The sequence below is a fragment of the Conger conger genome, chromosome 10 (assembly GCF_963514075.1).
Source record: "Conger conger chromosome 10, fConCon1.1, whole genome shotgun sequence".
Taxonomy (NCBI): Eukaryota; Metazoa; Chordata; class Actinopteri; order Anguilliformes; family Congridae; genus Conger; species Conger conger.
Genome location: NC_083769.1, coordinates 14,033,257 through 14,052,924, shown reverse-complemented (window position 1 = coordinate 14,052,924; position 19,668 = coordinate 14,033,257). Strand labels below are relative to the sequence as shown.

General features: G+C 46.5%; 1 protein-coding gene across 4 annotated transcripts in view; it reads left to right on the top strand.

The window, feature by feature from the left end:
* Positions 1 to 19,668, top strand: part of LOC133139616 (retinoic acid receptor gamma-A-like) — a 71,691-nt gene that overhangs the window by 36,081 nt on the left and 15,942 nt on the right. For 3 of the 4 annotated variants that reach the window (XM_061259199.1, XM_061259200.1, XM_061259201.1), the window contains 2 exons: positions 18,673 to 18,821; positions 19,211 to 19,352. In XM_061259199.1, the coding sequence (XP_061115183.1) occupies positions 18,673 to 18,821; positions 19,211 to 19,352 (291 nt within the window). Of the gene's footprint in view, positions 60 to 18,672; positions 18,822 to 19,210; positions 19,353 to 19,668 lie in introns of all 4 variants that reach the window. The other variant, XM_061259202.1, reaches the window with a different exon arrangement.

The window sequence follows — 19,668 nt, the reverse complement described above, 5'->3', positions numbered from 1 at the left end:
CACCCCCTTCTTCACCGGACTGGACCCCTACGCCTGGACCGGCCCCGCCAGCCTGCAGTGTGAGTGCCAATCACTTCCCTCAAGGGTCAGGGGTCAGGGGTCAGGGCCATGTGTCGTCTCTGTACGAGCCAGGGTTTCTGATGTCCCCCGCCGAACCGGTGGAGCTGTTACTGTGGAGTGTGTGTGTGTGTGTGTGTCTGCGAACGCGAGTGTGTATGTGTTCATTTGTTTTCTGTTTGTTTTCTCTCTATGTGGAGGTTGAGTTTTGCTTGAGTTGAGAAATGGTATGAGCAAAATGAAAAAAGTTATAAAATGACTGCAACAAATACAAAACAAAATTGCAAGCAAGAGAGAAAGCGGGAGAGATAAACGGACAGAGAGAGAGAGATGACATGTATGAATAACTGTCTGTTTGTTTTTTTGACAGTAGGAGTGATGTGTAATCTTGGTGTGTTATCTGTTACCAGTGGCAGTTTGGTTTCTTTAGCTTCACTAATTACTTCCGTATAGTAGTAACACACACACACACAAGCACACACACACACACACACGCACATACACATGCACACGCACATACACACACACACGCACATACACACACACACGCGCATACACACACACGCACATACACACACATGCACATACACACACACGCACATACACACACACACAAGCACACACACAAGTACACACACACTCTCACACACACGCACACGCACATACACACACACAAGCACACACACACGCACATACACACACACACAAGCACATACACACACACACAAGCACACACACACGCACATACACACACACAAGCACACGCACACTCTCACACACACGCACATACACACACACACAAGCACACATACACGCACATACACACACACACAAGCACATACACACACACACAAGCACACACACATGCACATACACACACACACAAGCACATACACACACACACGCACATACACACACACGCACATACACACACACGCACACGCGAGGCACATGCGAGGCACACACATCCTGTACTCACACACACACAGACGCAACGCGCACAAACATGCATACACACACGTGCTTGTTTAATCTTTTTGTCTGGGTGCAAGTTTCAAGTTTCTTCTCTGCATGATATTGAGGTGTCTTCTCTTTCATATAAGTGCTGCTTGTTCTCAAATTCCTCTGGAACAGAAAACAGCTAAAAATAAATAAATAAATAAGTGGAATGTGCAGGCTTTCCTCAAAAAAACAGTGCTCAAGACTGCCGGAGGGCCTAGAGCTATTTGTCTCTGTCTCGCTCTCTGTCTCTTTCTCTCTCTCTCTGTCTCTCAGTCTGCCTCTCTCTCTCTCTCTCTCTCTCTCTCTCTCTGTCTCAGTCTCTGTCTCTGGCTCCCTCTAACTCTGTCTCTATGGCCTATTCAAATTCAACGCTTTCTTGGCTGTTACATATACAGTATATTTGTTACATGTATATTGATGTGCTTATCTAATCATCCAATTATGTGGGAGCAGTGCCGATACGGGTCAGGAGCTTCAGTTAGTATTAGCCATCAGAATGGGAAAGAATGTGATCTAAGTGACTTTGACCGTGGCGTGATTGTTGATGCCAGATGGGCTGATTTGAGTATTTCTACAAGCGCTGATCTCCTGGGATTGTCATGTACAACAGTCTCTCGAGTTTATTCAGAATGGAACGAAAAACAAAAAAAACATCCAGTAGGCAGAAGTTCTGTGGACAGTCACGCCTTCTTGATGAGAGAGATCAATGGAGAATGGCCAGACTGGTTCAAGCTGAGAGAAAACAACGCATCAAACCTTGAGGTGGATGGGCTACAACAGCAGAAGACCACGTCGGGTTCTACGTCTGTCAGCCAGGAACAGAAAGCTGAGGCTGCAGCTTTCTTTTATGTTTTTCCAGTTGAAGACTGGAAAAACATAGCCTGGTCTGATGTTTCTCGATTTCTGCTGAGGCGTACAGATGGTAGGGCCAGAATTTGGCACCAACAGCATGAATCCATGGACCCAACCTGCCTTGTGTCAACAGTCCAGGCTGGTGGTGGTGGTGTGATGGTGTGGGGAATCTTTTCTTGGCACACTTTAGGCCCGGTAATACCAATCAAACATTGCTTGAATGCCACAGCCCATTTGAGTATTGTTGCTGACCATGTGCATCCCTTCATGGCCACAATGTACCCATCTTCTAATGGCTACTTCCAGCATGATAATGTCACAAAGGAAAAGTAGTCTCAAATTGGTTTCATGAACGTGACAATGAGGTCAGTGTTCTTCAGTGGCCTTCCCAGAAACCAAATCTGAACTTAATAGAACACCTTTGGGATGTGGTAGAACGAGAGATTTGCAGCAGGAATGTGCAGCTGACAAATCTGCAGAAATTGTGATGCAATCATATGAACATGGAAGAGAATGTCAAAGGAATGTTTTGTAGAATCCATGCCACAAAGAATGAAGGCTTTTTTGAGAGCAAAGGGAGGCCCTACCCAGTATTAGTATAGTGTTCCTAATAAAGTGCTCAGTGCGTGTATATTTGGAATATTCATGCAGATGAATTATAACCAATAAAAAGGATTATGAAAAGGAATACTACTACTACTAATAATAAACAAAATACCAACATGTACCTTAAAGATCCCATTGATTTTATCATGATAGCATGATACATGCCGATCATATATGAACTCAGTTCTACTTTTTTTTTGCTGTTGTATAATTAAAGAAATCACCAGGCTCAACGTTCTGTTCAGAATTATCTCAATTTCTAAATAACAAATGAGCTCTGTAGAAATCAACCAATCACTTTGGACTATGTCATTCACATGAACCAATTGGTCAGCCTATTCTAAGAACCTGCCTGCCTTTTTTGTGATTTAGCATCTGACTACAAAATTTAATTGGAAACGAGCAAGCAAGCGAGATTTCAAACATGGTGAACAAAACAGGCCATGTAAAATATGCTCAGTCAAGACATTTATACTTGTTCCTACTACTAAGTATAATACGCTACACCAGTAAGCTTGGTTGTAAGCTTTCCATGCACTTCCCTGCTGCAAAATCCAGCTATGCCAGCTTGGCCTGATCTAGCTGGTCATAAAGCTGGTCTAGTTGGGCATGCGCAGGTCAACCAGCTAGTGCTGGTAGCTTGTCTGAGCTGATCAACCAGCTACCAGCTGTTTCAAAACATAGCTTGAGCTTGTCAAACCATGTTGAGCTGGGAGCTGGTCTGAACTGGTCAACCAGCTACCATCTGTTTCAAAAGCTAGCTTGAGCTGTTTTTTTCAGCAGGGTTTACAGCTCTCTAGCTGAGTAGCTAGCTATGCTGCTGAGACCGCAGGTCTCTGGTTTGTTGAACCAGCTCCTGGTTTTCCTCCGTGGCTGTGAGTTTGTGATCCGGCTCTGGCTTGAACGCGTACAGTGTAGCGGCTGACATACAGACGCCATGTCACGCTCAGTTAACCAATCAACAGGGAGCATTTGTGGAAAAGGTGCACCGCCCCAATGCCCTGTTCAGCTGGTAGAGGATGAAACATTTTTTGAGAATGTATTGCAATATTTTTTTTGCTTAAAATGACCTTATCAACATGTTTGGTAGAGCTAATGTGGAATAATGTCAAATCGCAAAAAATAGTTTAGTAGGACACCATTAACAACTTGGCTTAACCTCAGGATCTGAATTGACATACATTCACTGAGCACTTTATTAGGTAGACCTGTACACAAGCTTGTTAATGCAAATATTTAATCAGCCAATTATGTGGCAGCAACGAAATGCATAAAAGCATGCAGACATGGTCAAGAGGTTCAGATGTTTTTCAGACCAAATGTCAGAATGGGGAAGTGATGTGATCTAAGTGACTTTGACTGTGGAATGATTGTTGGTGCCAGACATGGTGGTTTGAATATCTCAGAAACTGCTGATCTCCTGGGATTTTCAGTCTCTCGAGTTTGCAGAGGATCATACAAAAACAAAAAACATCCAGTGAGCAGCAGTTCTGTGGGCAAAAAAGCCTTGTTAATGAGTGAGGTCAGTAACGCAAATAACCTCACATTACAACAGTGGTATGCAGAAGAGCATTTCTGGATACACAATGTGTCAAACCTCTTAAGTGGATAGGCTACAGCAGCAGGATAAGCACCAATAAGTCTAAAAAAATAAGTAATGAATACCTAATAAAATGCTCACTGAGTGTGCATTTATTGGCATAACAAAAAAAATCTTGTCCTGCCAAAACATTACAGATATTACATTACATGTGGGGTTAAGGGTCTTGCTCAAGGGCCCAACAGTTGCACAGATCTTATTTATTTATGTATATGATGTTATTTATAGATATATGACGCCTGTCTCTTCCTGTCTCTGCCTCTATCTGTTCTTCTCGAGTCTGTACAGTGTCAAAGTTGCTCTTCATTTTGATCTTTGATTTTTGCTGAGTCACCATGGCCAGTCTCTCTGTCAGGTGGCATTGTATTGTGCCTGGTGCTTTTAAGCCTGTTTCCCGGTGGCTGATGGTACATGTAGTGTTGTTTGTATGTTGTTGCAGTTCGGTTGAGTGTAACAGGTGAGGCTGTGATGTCATTGGACTACAGGAGGGGGTTTGAGAGGGTGTTCGTGTAGTGAGCCCCAGGACCAGTAACCGACCCCGAGGTACAGAGTGAGCATGGGCACAGACACATTACTGTCAGAAAGATCAGTTGAACATACTTGAATTTGAATTTATGGCCCTCTCTGTCTTTTTTTCATTTTTCTCTCATTTTCCCCCAAACCTCAGTATAGGTGGGAGCAGGCCATTGGGGGGATCAGGCCTTCCTCATACCACAACGGCCACTTAGATCCAAAATGGCCTTGTGGGTTTTTAACATGTTTTTTTTTCTCATCTCTCTGCTGTCTTTCTTTTTGTTTTCCTGTCCCCCCCCTCTCTTTCTCCCTCTCTTTCTCCCTCTCTCTCACCCCCTCTCTCTCTCTCCCTCTCTCTCTCACCCCCTCTCTCTCACCCTCTCTCTCTCTCTCTCCCTCCCTGGAGGAGTCATTTGTCTTCATTAATCCTGAGGACACCAGCGTTTCAGTGGCTGTCATCCACCTCTGCATTTCCTTTAATGAAGACAGATCTCCTGTCAGGGTGTGTGTGGGTGTGTGTATGTGTGTGTCTGTGTGTGAGTATATGTGTGTGTGAGTGTGTATGTGTGTGTGTGTAACCAGGAGCCCCATGATTGGGCCAAGAGGGGTTTTGTTTACTCAGTCCTTCCGGAACGTTCTCTGTCCTACTAATTCTGGTGGTAGTCTTGTTCTTTTCAGAAAGTCACTTTTTTCTAGTCATCATTGTCCCCGGAAACAGACAAGACGAAAAAATGTAGCTGCCCAGGCTGCCCTGAAGGAGAGAGAGAGAGTGAGTGTGTGTGTGTGTGAGTGTGTGTGTGTGTGTGCACAGGGGCATAATGCACTCCCTTTTCCTCTGGCTGGTTGGGCTTTCATCATCCCTTTCAGCTGGGGGTGGGGGGTGTAAATGGACGTTTTGAGCCTGGTATCTGGCCCCCCCTTGTCAGCCCCACAGATTGCGAAATTCTCAGAACAAAGCAAAAGGCGTACATACTCCTTCACACACACAAACGCACTCACACACACACACTCACTCACACACACACACACTCACACCACACTCACTCCTTCACACACACACACACACACACACACACACACACACACACACCACACACACACACACTCAGACACACACACACTCACACACTCACTCAGACACACACACACACACACACACACTCACACTCACTCACACCACACTCAGACACACACACACACACACACACACACTCACTCACACCACACTCAGACACACACACACACACACACACACTCATACCACACTCAGACACACACACACACACACACACAGACATATACACTCAGACACTCACACACACACACACATATACACTCAGACACACACATACAGACATATACACTCAGACAAACACACATATACACATATACACTCAGACACACACATATACACATATACACATATACACTCAGACACACTCACACACAGACGTATACACTCACACACACACACACACACACACAGACATATACACTCCGACATACACACACACACGTATACACTCTCACACACACACACACACACACACACACACAGACATATAAACTCAGAGAACCTCAGAGAACTCAACACATCGGGAATGAAGGTTGTTCGGAACACTGACATTTTCAGAAAAATACACCAATTTTACGAAATGAAATATTTATTATTTAAATTTTTATATAATTTACATTTTTTTCTCAATTAATATCATTCACATTTTGCTGTTGTCTTTTTTGTATTCATGTTATACTTCTGATTCCATACACCAATCGGTTGACTTTTTGGTTTTCTGAGGTTTGGATCTCTGAGGTTCTTCTTTTGTAAACATTTTTTGTTTACAGTAGAACTAAAACTTTTTTAGTTTTAATAGAAATTTAAGGGGTACTTGTTAATGAACAAGGGCTACAAATTGATGTGTGTTCTTCCAAGGTTCAGACGGAGAACTTTTTTCTTTAAAGATGATTTCTGGAACCCAGTGGCACTCAACAGTTGCTATGTTTAAGAGTTGTTTTATGTTACGCCCATTTAAGTGCGTACGTATGAGAAAATGAATTATCAGGGGAAATATGAGGTTGAAACAGCGAACTCAAGGCAGGGGAATCGCTTATTCCACAGTGAGAACTAATTTTTCCTCTCTCCGAGTGTCCCATAGGCCTCTCTGCTATGGCTGTCACAGGCCGGAAGGCCTTAAAGCCTGCAGTCGGCCTTCCTGTTTTTTGTCTTGGGAGTTTCTCCTTTTTTTTGGATTTAAGGGCAAAGGTCACAGAGAGGGCTGCAGGCTGGCTTATGTCAGCTTTTATGTTTGCGAGGCGCTCCTGTCCGGTTATTAAAAAGGACATTTTGGAAAGGCTTTTAGCCCAGAGTGCGCTAATGCAGCAGACGATAGCATTAGCCGGCTACCTCATCTTAGAGGCTTAAAGGCCATGTGAAGAGGAAACACAGACGTTTTAGCAACACGCGAGTAAGTCACGGAGAAGCAGACGCTCTTTTTCCAAAGCAGTTAAGGCGTGACCCTGTAGTTTGTGGTGTGGATGAGAAGGGTTTTCATGGTGTGGGACAGGGTCTTGATGTGAATTGATTTTACGGATTGATAGGTCGGTATATTAGCTTTTGTTTGTAATGTTGTCTTGTCTGAGTTTTTTGTAGTTTTGCCTGATTCTCTGCATGTACTCACTCACACACACACACACACAGACACACATGCGTGTGAGTCTCCTGTGTGAATCAACTGTGTGAGTCTCCCATGTGAGTTGCCTGTGAAAGTCTTCTGTATGAATTGCCTGTGTGAATCTCCCAAGTGAACCACCTGTGTGAATCTCCCAAGTGAACCACCTGTGTGAATCTCCCATTTGAATCACCTGTGTGAATCTCCCAAGTTAATCACCTGTGTGAATCTCTAGTGTGAGTCTCCTGTATGTGCCAAGTTGAATAAGCCTTTGGGAGTGCTCTTGGGTTGGGTTTCCATGTTTGTGCTTCTCGCCACTTAGCAGGGTAATGACGAATGTTACACTGTTGACATCGGAGTATTTTTTGGAGACACAATGAGGACCTGTTTACTCAACTCATATTTCTGCACACATCCCTTGTGTACACATCTGAATTTTACTCCAGGAGGTGTAACACAACCCAGCAAAACAAACAGGACACACAAGAGAAAAATAATACGTTGTTGTATTTATAGAGTTGAATACATCTATTGAACGGTGTGGGCAAATATAACATTGAAAACATTTATTTGGAGATACTTTCCGCAAAGGCACTGCTCTTTCATTTGTCGACCGGCAAAGTTTCAGGAAATAGCTTTCAATTATTCTTTCTCTCTACCAGTTTTGTATTCTCTTGTTTAGCAGGAAGTTATAAATCACAGACCATGACAAGCCGTGTATGAAGAGGCCACACGTACAGCACTGTGATGTTCCGGTGAAAGGGGAGGGGGGGATTTAAGGGGAGGGGGGGATTTCACCGCTTTTCAGACAGGCAGAGCTGAAACGCTTTGGGAAATGAACACTAAACAAGCAACAAGCTTGGAGCCTTTACCTTGGCCTACATTTTATCTCACTGTGAGAGTGGACGTCTGCTTTTGAAACATATTAGAAAAGGAATGTCATGTATTTTCTCCTTTCTGAAAAGAGAAGCCATTTTGATTTTGTGAAGATGAACCACAAAGATTTTAATTGGACCAAATACAAATTCTGTCAAGTAATGAAATATTTGGCATTCATTGCCCATGGATGGCTCTTATTACACAACTACCGACTGTAAAGAGCTATTGAAATGAAATGATTTACAATGGCATATAATAATGGAATATAATAAGGAATTATGATATGGTGAGAGTAGTTTAGGCGGCATGGATGGCGCAGTGGGTAGCACTGCCGCCTCACAGCAAGGAGGTCCTGGGTTCGAATCCCCGTCGGCCAGGGCCTCTCTGTGCGGAGTTTGCATGTTCTCCCCGTGTCTGCGTGGGTTTCCTCCGGGTACTCCGGTTCCCTCCCACAGTCCAAAGACATGCAGATTAGGCTGATTGGAGAGTCTAAATTGCCCATTGGTATGAGTGTGCGACCCTGTTCAGGAGAAGCGGGTTAAGATAATGGATGGATGGATGGATGCGAGTAGTTTAGCATACTTGGTGGAGGTGTGGGCAAGCCCGTGGCTGGGGTGGGTCGGTCGGTGTCAGTTAGTCTCTCACACCTGGGCAGGTTGCAGGAGTGGCACTCAGGCCTGTGCAGAACAGCTCGCAGCAGGTAGGACTCAAGATTGGACTCAGTGGGTAGGACTACGCAGATTGGACACAGCAGGTAGGACTCAGCAGGTAGAACTCAGGGTGGATGTAGAGCTGTAGGGTACAGCAGGTAGGACTCAGGGTGGATATAGAGCTGTAGGGTACAGCAGGTAGGACTCAGGGTGGATATAGAGCTGTAGGGTACAGCAGGTAGGACTCAGGGTGGATGTAGAGCTGTAGGGTACAGATATTTACCCAGGAATGTGGTTTGTGCTGCCCGTGAGGCGTGGACTGCGATAGGAGAGAGGGAGAGCTGAATTAGGAGAGAGGGAGAGCTGAATTAGGAGAGAGTGAGAGCTGAATTAGGAGAGAGGGAGAGCTGAATTAGGAGAGAGGGAGAGCTGAATTAGGAGAGTGAGAGCGTGTGAGGGTTAGAAAGAGAGAGAGTGTCTCACAGACGGCGAGGGTGTGTGTATGTGTGTGTGTGTGTGTGTGTGTGTGTGTCGGCTCACCCCAGCTGTCTGTGGGAGTGTGAGCCGGAGACAGCGTTTATGCTCCGTTTAGGAGAGCTGTGTGTGGTGAAAATACTGATGTTATTGTGATAACTTGTTAATGGGCCTGGCTCCCCTGCCAAGGTGACATAGGTGAGAGAGATAACTCACCGCGAGTGAAAACCATTAGAGAAGCAGATGGTTTGGGAGACTCCCTCAGCACGCAGAGCAGCCCAGCCTGATGGGAGATCATCTTGAGTTAACCGTGCATTTTATTCAACATCGTTATCGCTACCAATAAGCTTTTATCACACATCGTTATCATTACTGCCATCCCCTGGATAAATACATGCCATGTCACACATTAGTAATGATAAAATACGCATTTAGCAAAACAGACCGAAAACCGTCATTTCTTTTATGGTGAACAGACCCAAAAACATCACTTCCTTTATGAACAGACCCAAAAACATCACTTCCTTTATGGAGAAAAGACCCAAAGCATCACTTTGGAATCAGAGCCAGACTAAATGTAATCTGAATCTCATAAGCTTGTGTATCCCTGCAAAGCTCTGCATCTCAAATGAAAAGTGGGTGGGTGGACACTGGAATACTGGTTTGCATGTCACACATAATGCACTTGGATTTGAGCTTGACAGACACATAATGCATTTGAATTTGAGCTTGACTTAGGCAGGGAGTTGAAGGTGGGGCGGGAGGGTCGTGGATGGACTGTGTTTAGTTTGGTTCCAGCAGTCTGGCGCCTTTATGTGACCGTTTATGGTTACGGTCCGTCCGTGTTCAGCAGTCATGAGCCTGATGGCGTCAGTGGGGGTGGGTGGGGTAGGGTGCCACTGTTTGAAGTTCTCTGCTGTTTCACTGCATGGTGTTGGGCAGAGGTGGGGGTGGGGTGGTGCAGGGGGATTGGACACTTGTGGTCAATCAAAGGGGTGGGGGTGGGGAGGTGCTGCTTTAACAACATGCCCCTAACCCCAACCCCCCCCCACTCCTGCTTACTAGTGTGTGTGTGTGGGTGTGTACATATACATCTATGCATGCATGCCTGTGTGTGTGAGAGAGAGTGTGTGTGGGTGTGCAGAGTGTGTGTGTGTGTGTGTGTGTGTGAAGTGTGAATGTGTGTGTGTGTGTGCATTGTGTGTGTGTGTGTGTTTATTGTCGGGCGCTATTGACCTCTGCTGGCTGCCGGTTCTATCCCAGCTTCCTCTGGGGTGACAGGAAGCACTCCTCCCATTCACTGGGGGGGGGGGGGGGTAATAAGATTACAGAATTACAGGCAGCTACTGCTTATCATCTGCAGGGGAACAGCAGCCAACTGCAAACGGAGGCAACCCAGAGAGCAAGCCTAGATCTCTCCCACCACTCACTCACACACTCAGTCACTCACTCACTCACACACACACACACACACTCACTCACTCACTCACTCACACACACACTCACACACTCACTCACTCACACACTCACTCACTCACTTACTCACACACTCTCACTCACTCACTCACACACTCACTCACTCACTCACCCACTCACTCTCTCACTCACACACTCTCACTCACACACTCAGTCATTCACTCACACACTCACTCACTCACTCACTCACACACTCAGTCATTCACTCGCACTCACTCACACACTCACTCACTCACTCACTCACTCACACACTCACTCACTCACTCACACACTCAGTCATTCACTCACACACTCACACACTCACTCACTCACACACTCACTCACTCACTCACACACTCAGTCACTCACTCACACACTCACTCACTCACTCACCTACTCACACACTCAGTCATTCATTCACACACCCACACACTCACTCACTCACACACTCACTCACTCACCCACTCACTCTCTCACTCACACACTCACTCACTCACTCACACACTCAGTCATTCACTGACACACGCTCACTCACTCACACACTCACTCACTCACACACTCACTCACTCACTCACTCACTCACACACTCAGTCATTCACTCACACACTCACTCACACACACTCACACACTCACTCACACTCACTCACTCACACACTCAGTCATTCACTCACTCACTCACTCACTCACTCACACTCACTCACTCACACATTCACTCACACACTCAGTCACTCACACACACTCACTCACTCACTCACACACTCAGTCACTCACACACACTCACTCACTCACTCACACACTCAGTCACTCACTCACACACTCACTCACTCACTCACTCACACACACACTCACACACTCACTCACTCACACACTCACTCACTCACTCACTCACTCACTCACTCACTCACTCACTCACACACACTCACTCACTCACTCACACACTCAGTCACTCACACACACTCACTCACTCACTCACACACTCAGTCACTCACACACACTCACTCACTCACTCACACACTCAGTCACTCACACACACTCACTCACTCACTCACACACTCAGTCACTCACACACACTCACTCACACACTCAGTCACTCACTCACTCACACACACACTCACACACTCACTCACTCACACACTCACTCACTCACTCACACACTCACTCACTCACTCACTCACTCACACACACACTCACTCACTCACTCACTCAGTCACTCACTCACACATTCACTCACACACTCAGTCACTCACACACACTCACTCACTCACACACACTCACTCACACACTCACTCACTCACTCACTCACTCACACACACACTCACTCACTCACTCACTCACTCACTCACTCACTCACACACTCAGTCACTCACACACACTCACTCACTCACTCACACACTCAGTCACTCACACACACTCACTCACCCACTCACTCTCTCACTCACACACTCAGTCACTCACACACACTCAGTCATTCACTCACACACTCACTCACTCACTCACTCACACACTCAGTCATTCACTCACACTCACTCACACACTCACTCACTCACACACTCACTCACACACTCACACACTCAGTCACTCACTCACACACTCACTCACTCACTCACTCACCTACTCACACACTCAGTCATTCATTCACACACCCACACACTCACTCACACACTCACTCACTCACCCACTCACTCTCTCACTCACACACTCTCACTCACACACTCACTCACTCACTCACACACTCAGTCATTCACTCACACACACTCACTCACACACTCACTCACTCACTCACTCACACACTCAGTCATTCACTCACACACTCACACACACTCACACACTCACTCACAAACACTCACTCACTCACACACTCAGTCATTCACTCACTCACTCACTCACACTCACTCACTCACACATTCACTCACACACTCAGTCACTCACACACACTCACTCACTCACTCACACACTCAGTCACTCACACACACTCACTCACTCACTCACACACTCAGTCACTCACACACACTCACTCACACACTCACTCACTCCCACTCTGTGTGGAGCCCGCCCAGCGTGGCAGCGAATCGGTTCATTGCGCCCATCCAAACCACGCCCCCCTCAATCTGCTCCCCTTCTGTCAGAGCTATAGGGTGCCCCACCCTCCCCGTCTGTGAGACTTAGCCAGGAGTGTGTTACAGTGAGGCTCTGGCTGTCAGACATGGTACACACACACACACACACACTTTGTCCACATACCAAAGTAACAAAAAAGGACATAGACATTATGGGCACACAGTACATAATAATGACATGTATACTTGCCGGATTATTAGGGGTACAGGTAGCAGTGCCACCTATTATTGCTGACATACACACACACACATTCACATGCACACACACACACACACACATGCACACACACATGCACATTCACAAACACACTCACACACACGCATTCACACACACACACACACATGCACACACACACACAACGCCACACACATGTGCATGCACACACACACACATTCACAAACACACACATACAAAGACATTCACACTCACAGACACAGACACACACACACACGCACATTCACGAACACACACACACATACAAAGACACACATCGCCACACACACATGTGCATGCACACACACACACATTCACAAACACACACACATACAAAGACACACATCCCCACACACACATAGACACACGCAAAGACACACATCCCCAAACACACATGTGCATGCACACACACTTTAACACACACACACACACACACACACACGCATACACTCTCTCACACACACACACTCTCACACACACAGCCCAGTGTGTGTTCTGTGTAATCTACGGCTCTCACACAACAGCCCAATCACACAGGATGTAATTATGCAGGAAGTGCGTGCTTTGTTGTATTTTTTCCAGGAAGTACTTACACAGGATGTATGTATGGTATACGATCTCAGCAGTAGCCTGTGCTGATCCATCTTTAGGCATCATTGTCCTATGGCCTTGTGACAGCCCCAGGCATAGAGGTGATATAAGAACTAAAGTGCTATGCTTAAAACCAGAACACAGTGTGTTTGATTCCCAGTAGAGCTGCCTACATTCAGCCACATGACCAGGTCTCATGCTAAAAAAATGTAGGCTATGTAACTCACCCCACAAGAGGGGCATCTGCCACTCAGGCAACTCCTCAGTTAGCACTGTGTGTGTGTGTGTGTGTGTGTGTGTGTGTCTGTGTGTGTGTGTGTGTGTGTCTGTGTGTGTGTGTGTGTGTGTGTGTGTGTGTGTGTGTGTGTGCATGTGTGTCTGTGTGTGTGTCTGTGTGTGTGTGTGTGTGTCTGTGTGTGTGTGTGTGTGTGTGTGTGTCTGTGTGTGTGTGTGTGCATGTGTGTCTGTGTGTGTCTGTGTGTGTGTGTGTGCATGTGTGAGCTGGCATGCAGCTCAACGAGTTTAACCTGACAATCAAACGATGTGTGTGTTCTCACTTGATCCTGAAGGGACTCTTGAGAGTGTGTAGTGTGTGAGATTGGGCTGGTCGTGTGTGTGTTGTGTAATTGTTGTGAATAGTCAATTCTGTGAAAACGCTGCTGTAAAATCCAGCTTGAAAATTGAGCTGGTCAAGCTGGTCATAAGCTGGTCTAGCCGGGTATGAGCTGGTCAATCAGCTACCAGCTGTTTCAAAGTTTAACTTGAGCTGGTCAAACCATGTCAAACCATGTCAAGCTGGGTACCAGTTGTTTCACAACATAGCTTGAGCTGTTTTTTAAGCAGGGAGAACAAGCCTCCATCCAATTCCAGTGGCAGTTTGATGCACGAGAGAGAAGGATGGAGAGACAGATGGAGGAGAGGTTGAGAGCAGAGAGAGTGAGAGGGATGGATGGAGAGGGATATAGACGAGGTAGAGAGAGCAGGGAGAGTGAGGGAGAGAGCGAAGAGAGATGGATGGAGGGACAGATAGAGGAGAGGTAGAGAGAGCAGAGAGTGAAGGAGAGAGTGAAGAGAGAGAAGGATGGAGAGACAGATAGAGGAGAGGTAGAGAGAGCAGAGAGTGAAGGACAGAGTGAAGAGAGAGAAGGATGGAGAGACAGATAGAGGAGAGGTAGAGAGAGCAGAGAGAGTGAGAGGGATGGATGGAGAGATTGATATAGGAGAGGTAGAGAGAACAGAGAGTGAGGGAGAGAGAAAGAGAGCAGAGAGAGGGAGGAGATCAGGCAGAAGAGTCCCGAGCTGTGTGACAGACGGATTAGCGCAGGCCACGGAGCTGTAGTGGCGTGCTGCTCATGCGGTAGCCGCTGAGTGAAAGGGGGATTAGGCAGGAACATGATATATCTGCCAGGAAGTGAGCCAGACCCACTGATAACCTTCACCCCAAACACACACAAACACCCGCCCCCCGCCCCACTCTTTCCCCAGTCCGTCACCAGCCGGCAAAGCTCTGGCTGGGGATTGTCATGCAAATCAAGTCGCAGGCTTCTGCGCTGATAAGGCCGAGATCTCGGGTTTCAAGCTAAGCTCTGTTTGCTAAACACCAGTAAGTGGAGACAGGAACAGGGGAGCCTGAGGGCCAGATTTAATCGTACATTTAAAATGAGTGTGTGTGTGTGTGTGTGTGTGTGTGTGTGTGTGTGTTAAGTGATCTTGGGTAAAAAAGGAAGGAATAGGAGTCTGTCAACCAAGACCCCCTCCACACACACACAACAGTTTCAATTACGTTCATCTCCAGGGTAATTTTTGAAAGAACTTTCAACACCTTTCCAAACGCTTCATTCACTGTTATCCTTGCATAAACAGAACCTTGGTGCCTAAATATTTTGCCTCTGAGGGTTTGCTGAAAGTTTATTTTTGAAACACTCCAAGGTTTTAAATACGGTGACCAAATGGATTATGTTTCATTGAACCCAGCATGCCCTGCCTCTGCAGGATGGGAGATGAACTGAGAGGACTTCCGCAAACTGTGACAAGGTCGCAAAAAGGCAGAAGGCCAGCTCTCATTGTTAAACTTTCTGTTTTATATTTCTCATGACTCAGGGCCCATGCAGTGATATGTTAGCCTGCTATGTGGAAATATTAAAAAGAAGGAAAAAGAGATAAAAGTGTAGTTCTGCTTTGGCTTGACTGAGGACGTTGTTGTTCTGTGTGAGGATGTTAAAGGCATGTGTGTGATGAATGTGTATATTTCAAAAGATGAAGACTGGGGTGGTTAGTGGGCCTTAGGCAGGGAGAAACTGAGACCCGCAGGAGTTTTACAGGCCTGCTCAAGTTGTACACAAACCCCCCCCCCCCAACACCCCTCCCAAACCTCACTACACTACACTCACGCAAACCGTGGCATTCATGGTGAAATTCTTCAGCTCCGAAAGTCAGGACAGTGTGGAATATTTTTTGAAAATATAACACGCTCACTAACTAATGATTATTAGTATTTTTAGTGGTGCGCAGTGATATTGGTGGTAGTGATACAGATGACCATGTTTTACAGTTCCTACTAAAACCTTCATCCTCATCGTATGGCTGTGTGTACAGCCGTGTGAGGATGGGTTTTTTTGGGGTTCAGAGCGCAGTTAAAGTTCAGCTCCGCACTGAAAGGGCTCTTTGTCCCCATCATCCCCCTCTTTCTTTCTCTCCATCCCTCCTGTTTTTATTAAATTCTTCATTTATACCCCCTTTCTCCCCTTTTTGAAGTCTCTCAACTCTTGTAAAAAAAAAGGCAGGCTGCTTTTTTTCAGCCCCGTGTTGTGAGAGTGGTAGGGAGTTAGTGTGGGGGGCTGGGGGTGTAGGTTAAGTTCAGGCTGGCTCTGTGCTTTCCATTGAGGGTCTGTCGGTGGGAGGGGGTCGGGGGGGCAGTAAAATTCGGGGCTTTAGGGCCTCTCGCTCCTCTGTGGTTTTATGAGGAGGGGCTTTTTTACTTGTCTGGGCCGCAGCTGGCGGTGTGAATAGCCGCCCAAGGTGACCGGGTCCTAATAAAGAGAGCTCCAGTCAGGGCAGGGACCGTGCCTGAGCCCTGGGACTGGCTTTATAGGCCGGCTTACGAGCCTGGGCCTCTATTAAAAGCTGGCAGGCCTGCGCTGTGGAATTTAGGGCCAGGAAACGGGAGAATACAGGGTGTGTGTGGAGGGGGAGGGGGAAGGACGTCTGAAGGGTGAACAGAGGTGGAAGTTGAAAGTCAGTGCAGTGGTCTGTGTGTGTGTGTGTGTGTGTGTGTGTGAACGGTGCTGTGGTGTGAGTGTGTTTGAAAGAGAGAGAGCGCGGTAAGTGTATGTGAGAGAGAAACATGGAATAAGAAAGTGTATGTGTGTGTGTTTGAGAGTGCTGTGAGAGAGGAACATGGAATGAGAGTGTGTGTACGTGTGCAGAGTGAGAGAGAGAGTACGGAAAGTGTAAGTGAGAAAGAGAGAGAGAGAGAGACATTGTGTGAAACAGCTGTCTGATAGCAGCATGGTAAACAGCAGCATGTAGCGTAGCCCAGTGTGTGACACGAGGTAACGGTGACGTCAGGCTTTCATTAGCAGCAGCTCTGCTCTCATGTGGTCATGTGACTGTTCCTGACAAGGACGGGCATGTCAGACAGGAGGGGGGCTGGGTGTGGGGTAGAGGAACGAGGAAACCCCAGGGGTGCTGATGGGAGTGCCTTTAACGTCCCCCCTGTTTACCTGCCTTATCAGCTCAGCTGTCAACTCATCACTGATCTCTCCCAGCCTGTCTACCGCCATCTCTGTCTCCCTGTCAATCAGCATTGACAACCACCCACTACCCCCCCCCCCTCCCCTCCCCCCCAATCTCTCTAAATATTTACCCCGTAGCTCGCCTCCTGGGCGGGGCGTTTCTACTGACAGATTGACAGTTCTCCTCTGACACATCTGCCTGCTATGGTGTACACCACATATACACCACATATATGGTGTACACCACATATATTAACTTTAAACTACTCATCTTTTATGGATCTCAGCAGTGACTTTCAGATGTTTTCTGACTTTAGACTCATTACTGCTTGATTAACTTCACGAGTGCCAACCTCCATGACATGAACAACAGTGTGAGAGGAGTATTGGATTAATTTGAGTCAGTCTTGAGTAAAGTAAAAAACAGTACTTAGTATTCCATTAGTTACACTCAGGATAGAGGAAAATACATCACCTTAAGGCATACTATGCAGGATTTTCACCTTGAAACTATAATAAAACAAACATGCTCAGTGATTACTATGATGAATTGACAACCTGTGTCTGTGTTCACATCTGCCCAGTACCTTGCTTGTCTACTTGTATTTGTTGTAAACTGCTTGGGCTACTTCTTCTGGGCCTTTTTTATTTTTGTACTGTATCTGAACAGCATGTGTTCAATACACTCATTCGTTCTATGATTCAATAGGAGGAGGGCAAGAGGAGATGTGTATGGATTGGATTTGCGAGAGATTAGCTTTGATGGCTAACCATTAAGCAAGTGGCTGGCTAGCGTTCGGTAGCAGTGGAAGTACCATTAAGCAATGGAAAATAAATTCAGTTTTGTACATCAGCTGGCGTTGACATGATAGCTGGGTCCCACTGCAAATTCCTGCCTGAAATGTTGTATATATCTCTGTAGGCTTTGGTACTACTACTTATATTTTTGGGAGATTCTACCAACTAATTTCCTCTCCTGGGCAGAGAGCTTATGCCTAGCCTCCTGGAGTTTCAGAAGACTTGAATAAATGTGACAATGAATCGATGTGTTTGTGAGTAACTTCATGCTTGCTTATGTTATGGAACTGTGCTTCCTTCCAGGCAGGTTAGAGGTAGACTGGTGTTAGCCGTAGCTAGTATCACCCCTAAAGATCTTTCGTTAAAATACAAACAATCTACCTGTGGAACAATGGAGAAAAGTATATTGTAATACCTTTAATAACATCTCTCCCTCTCTCTCTGCCTGTGTGTTTGTGCAGCGGTGGAGACCCAGAGCACCAGCTCAGAAGAGATGGTCCCCAGCTCTCCCTCTCCCCCACCCCCGCCTCGGGTCTATAAGCCCTGTTTCGTTTGCCAGGACAAGTCCTCAGGGTACCACTATGGCGTCAGCTCCTGTGAGGGGTGCAAGGTGAGCCAGGATCCATTCAAAATGGCAGCTACCGTAACAGAGCTGCCACACTCAACCAGTACACTCCACTCAAAATGGCAGTTACTATAACACAACTGCTACACTCAACCAGGACAATGGAGGTTACCATAATAGAGCTGCCACACTCGCTCTACTCAAAATGCTGGTTACAGTAATGGAAATACCACACTCAACCCTCACTCTTTTGAGATGCCACATTCAATCATGACACACCACTCAAAATGGCAGTTAGCATAACGGAGATGTCGCACTCAATGTTCCTGCTGGAAAATATCAATCTAGTCTTGTCCAGTACAACATGTAAGTAAACAGAAGGCATCAGCGACTGTATCTCACCCCCCTCCCGGGTTGCTTTCCGCCCCCCCTAGGGCTTCTTCCGGCGCAGCATCCAGAAAAATATGGTGTACACCTGCCACCGGGACAAGAACTGCCAGATCAACAAGGTCACCCGCAACCGATGCCAATACTGCCGTCTGCAGAAGTGCTTCGAGGTTGGCATGTCCAAGGAAGGTAAGAAACAGGCCCAAAAGCCTGGGGTTTTCCTGAGCAGCTTGGCAATGGACAACTACACCATGCCTGGGCCTGCAAAAACGTAATCGCTAGCTCCCATTGATTAGGCCCAACTAAGCTTCCAGGGCAGGGAATACTGCCTAGGGTTGCAAGATGCCTGGTTTTTGACCAGATTGTCCGACTTTCAAATGATTTGTTCAGGCCTGGCAATATAATGTTTTGTCTGAGTAACTGATTGAAAAAAAATGCTGCTAGTATGTAATGAATTTGCATCTCAAACACCCTGGTCTGTGATTCATTCAAGCACCCCCTCCAC